This window comes from Gobius niger (genome assembly GCF_951799975.1).
Source record: "Gobius niger genome assembly, chromosome: 14".
In the NCBI taxonomy this organism is placed as follows: Eukaryota; Metazoa; Chordata; class Actinopteri; order Gobiiformes; family Gobiidae; genus Gobius; species Gobius niger.
In genome coordinates this window covers 22332071-22336159 of record NC_136865.1, presented here as the reverse complement: position 1 = coordinate 22336159, position 4089 = coordinate 22332071, and the positions used below count along the sequence as shown (strand labels likewise).

The window sequence follows — 4089 nt, the reverse complement described above, 5'->3', positions numbered from 1 at the left end:
AGCCTCCAAACAGCAGTTATTTTTCAGGCAAGAGCCCCTTCCAAGCGTCCGGTGTGGAAGGTTTGTCTCCAAATAATATCCTGTGTGGCCATTGTTCACAAAGTGATAAACAGTAGGTCCTTTCCAACAATAAAAAGTAAAATGCACCGATCGTAGTTTCAATACAGTTGAGACAACGAGCGTAGTGTTTGTTGTGATGCCACAGACAGCGTGTGGAGGGGGCGTGTCGGAAAAGGTCAGAGGTTCTTAAAGAGACAGAGGCCTATTTCAAGACATTCACTACCACCATTTTGAAAGAGCAATTTTATACAAGGCAGTTATTCTAATTCACTGCATTTACAGACCAACAGACGGTCTCGTCATCATTGTAGTGTGATATAGACTGGTGCTATGTGGCTGAAAAAAGCATAATACCCCCTCTTTAAACGCTTGTTATCCACTGACGGACTTGTGTTGGGATTGAACACTGCGCATCGCTTCAAATGGAACTGTTTTACTATGACCAAATTGAGACGAGAGGAGCGTCGGCTTTGGCTCCCGGCGGCAGCGCGCACCCGGGACCCCAATGCGAGACATGCTTCGTGTGCCACCACCACCACCACCACCACCAGCAGCAGCAGCGAAGGCACGGAGAGGGAGTTGACGATGGACTTCTTGGGACTTGCACGGAGACACGTGGACTGAGCGAAACCACGTCCAGCGAGTGTTACTTTGACGACGAGGACACGACGCAAGACGCCATCCCGGAGCTTTATCAACTCTCCGAGGAAGACTTGGACTCCGATGGGAAATCAGTGGACTACGGCTTCATCATCGCGGTCACGTGCTTATTGACTGGCATCTCCTTAGTGGCTATTTCCTACACTGTGCCCCGGGACGTGAGGGTGGACCCCGACAGCGTTTCGGCCCGCGAGATGGAGCGGCTGGAGCGCGAGAGAGCCCGCGTCGGAGCGCATTTGGACCGGTGCGTAATCGCGGGGCTGTGCCTGCTGACGCTAGGGGGCGTGCTCCTGTCCACGCTGCTCATGATATCGATGTACAAGGGCGAGATGATGAGGCGGAGAGCGTTCGCGTATTCCAAGCACGCCGCCAAGTTGTACGGCTCGATCGGTTTCAAAGCGGACGGCAGCCCCACGCGGGAATCACCGTTTGCGGAGGAGGATTTGGAGATGCTCAGCTGATTCATAATGGACACGGACTGTGAGAGTGAGCTTATGGAGGCTTTTGGTGCTGTTCTTAAAAGCTTTGATGTAGTTTAGGCTGTGTCTCAATCAGAGGTGGGTCGACTGTTTTCCAGAGGCGGTTTCTTTAAAGTAAAATGGAATCAAAATCACTGATGCGCGAGAAGTCACCCAGTTATTTAACCCCGCCTTAATCAAGCACATTTTTCTACAGTTTGACCCAAACCTAAAAGCCTCATACCGAAGCCCCCAGACTATAGGCCAGGGTAACACTCCATTTGAAAGCTAAGACCTGCAAAACTCATCTAAGCTTCTACCTTGTTTTTGTTTATCATGTTTTTTACAGCTTTTTTGTCTCATTGTTATCACATTATTTTTGTCAATTACTTTGCAAGCAACAACGAGGAAGAAGCTTATCAGTCTAGTCGGTCTTAGCTTTCAAATGAGGCGTTATACTCTGGCCCATAGCCTGTAAGCTCCAGTCGAGAAGCTTTTAGATTTGGGTGAAGCCAATGGGCGAGGAACTTTGCTGACATTGAATGGGACCCACTCATCTTTTACTATATTGAAGCTGAGCTGTAGAAAAGGCACTTGGTTAAGGCGGGGACTAAGAGGTTACTGTAGCCATGAAAAGTAGCTTCTTGTGGTTAAAATTGCCAAGCAAGGTGGTGGTTCTCAAGCTGTGGTACTTGGACTTTTTCAGGTGATGCTGGGTCATCATTACGTTGTTTATATGGTCGACATCCAGTGTTTTTACTCCAGTTTTGTCCTGAGTGTCTTGATTTTGGCCTGGTGGTAGATTGAAGATCAAATATTTTATAAAGTGGTGGGAAAGGTTTGAAAGGTTGTTCTTGCTACATTCTGTTTTGAGGGTGCAAGTCAAGTCACTGCGCAACATTTAAAAGATGTTCCCAATAAGAAGCTCAACACAGAAAAGGTTATTTGGCAGTGGGTGATCAAAGACTGGATTTGGAAGGACTTGTTTAAAATTCTGCTGACTTTATTCACCATCTCCATGGAGACGAGCTGGAGACGTACCCACTCCCTGTAAAGTTACAGTCATGTCTTAGCAGAGCTGAGCCGCTCACAGCAAAGGCACATGTTTGTTTGTACATTTATGAGTTATTTTTCAATGATGGAAATATCTGTCATGAAATAAATGCTTGTATTTGAATATTATTTATTGGGTAAAATTCTACACTGTGTGGCTTTAAAGGGACAATACGGAGTTTAAAAATGTTAAAATTTTGTATTTTCCTCCACCTACATGTTCAAACAATGTACTAATGTGTAGAATGAGCTCAGACCTGTTCACCACAACTGCCTCTAAAATCCTGCACTGTCACTCAAAAAGCTGTTACTTCGGGTCTAAAGTGATGTCATGCACAAGCTTAATATAGAAGGTGCAGTTACACGTATGACCTGAGGTGGCAGTAGTGAGTATAAAATGGCAAACTTGCATCTAGCCCCTTTAAGTAACGTAATCCAGACAAAATATAGAGAGAAGCCTGATATTTCACCTTAAAAGAGTTCCAACTCTTAGAATAGGCACAAGAAATTCAACGTTTGATTCGGGCTGGGTTTTATGGTTGTAAAAGTCAAATCGTCCCTGTGATGATTTCCTAGTTTTAGAAGAGAGATCGACATATTGTGCTTCAACAGTGGCTAAAATCGGGCCAGAGTTGTTCCCAAATGTACCTTGTCTCGTTTTATTAATTGCTGTAACCGAAAAGCCCCCAATGGAAAGGTGTTGAAAATGAGCACATATCACTTGATGGCTCGTCCGATGTTATTGCTATGTTCACATTGAATACATGAACAAATACCAATAAAAATGAAGAAATAATGAAGCTCTTTGCTCAGATATAGAAACTTAACCCACTCGTCCTATACTGGTCAGTCTCTTCCTGTAACAAAGTAAATTCACTTCAGTACAGTAGAGGTTTTAAGGATCTGTGCGACTTGAGTTGTCGAAATGTGCATTACGTTTACTCCACTACATTGAAAATAGAAATATAATACTTTCTACTCCACTCAAGTAAAAGGTGAAAGAGGTGGGAGACTCGAGTCAGACTTGAGTCGCAATTGTCGGGACTTGAGACTTACTTGACCAAAGCTCTAAATAGACTTAACTTGGGCTTGAGGCCAATGACTCTCAATGACTTGCTGTGACTTTATAGTTAATATTTATTTGAGTGAAACTGTTGAAAGATCAGGATTCATTGCGTAAATGAATGTTTACATTATGGTAATTCGCCACATGCTTTTTAACATAGACATTATTAAGGACAGGAAAACATTCGAAACAATGACTGAAGCCAGTGCGCAGCCTCAAGAACGACGATGTGTAAGAGCCCGATTAATGAACGAAATCTTGGGGCTTTTCGGTGTTTTAAGGCGTTCTCACGAAAGTTACAGCATTTAGTAGCAAATGTTCTGCAGCCACACAGGCCCAGTGGGCTTTGCTAAATCTACTTTAAGCAGGGGCGAATCCGAGTATGCAGGTGCTGGGGCATTACAGGGGAACCACAAAATGCCAGAAACTAACACAATTAGAAATATTATTTCATATTTATCTTTCAGAGTTTAGGGAAAAGCAACTCATGTTTAAAAGTAGGCCCTTATTGTCAACATTGTTTTTAGTCGTGTTGTTAAGTCCTTTATTGACTTAATGAAAAGTTCAATAAAGGACTTTTTATCAAGTTTTATACCTGATCTCTGAAGAGCACCTGCGCCTACTTTTTTGGACCTACTGATGCACTCACTTTTTTCTGTTTTTCTGGATTTGACATATTTTGAAAAGAAGAATTACCCTGACGTTTGCGACTTCAGATGACTTGCCGGCTAAAGCAGGACTTGACTTGACTTGACAAAAGCTATGGCTCGACTTGACTTGACTCCATGACCA

The 4089-nt window shown here is 43.6% G+C and overlaps 1 protein-coding gene across 1 annotated transcript; it reads left to right on the top strand.

The window, feature by feature from the left end:
• Positions 1 to 426: 426 nt before the first annotated feature.
• Positions 427 to 1510, top strand: LOC306973960 (transmembrane protein 74-like). The gene has a single exon (XM_079571059.1). It carries the CDS (start codon positions 483 to 485, stop codon positions 1179 to 1181), a length of 699 nt encoding a protein of 232 aa, XP_079427185.1. The 5' UTR covers positions 427 to 482; the 3' UTR covers positions 1182 to 1510.
• Positions 1511 to 4089: the final 2579 nt, after the last annotated feature.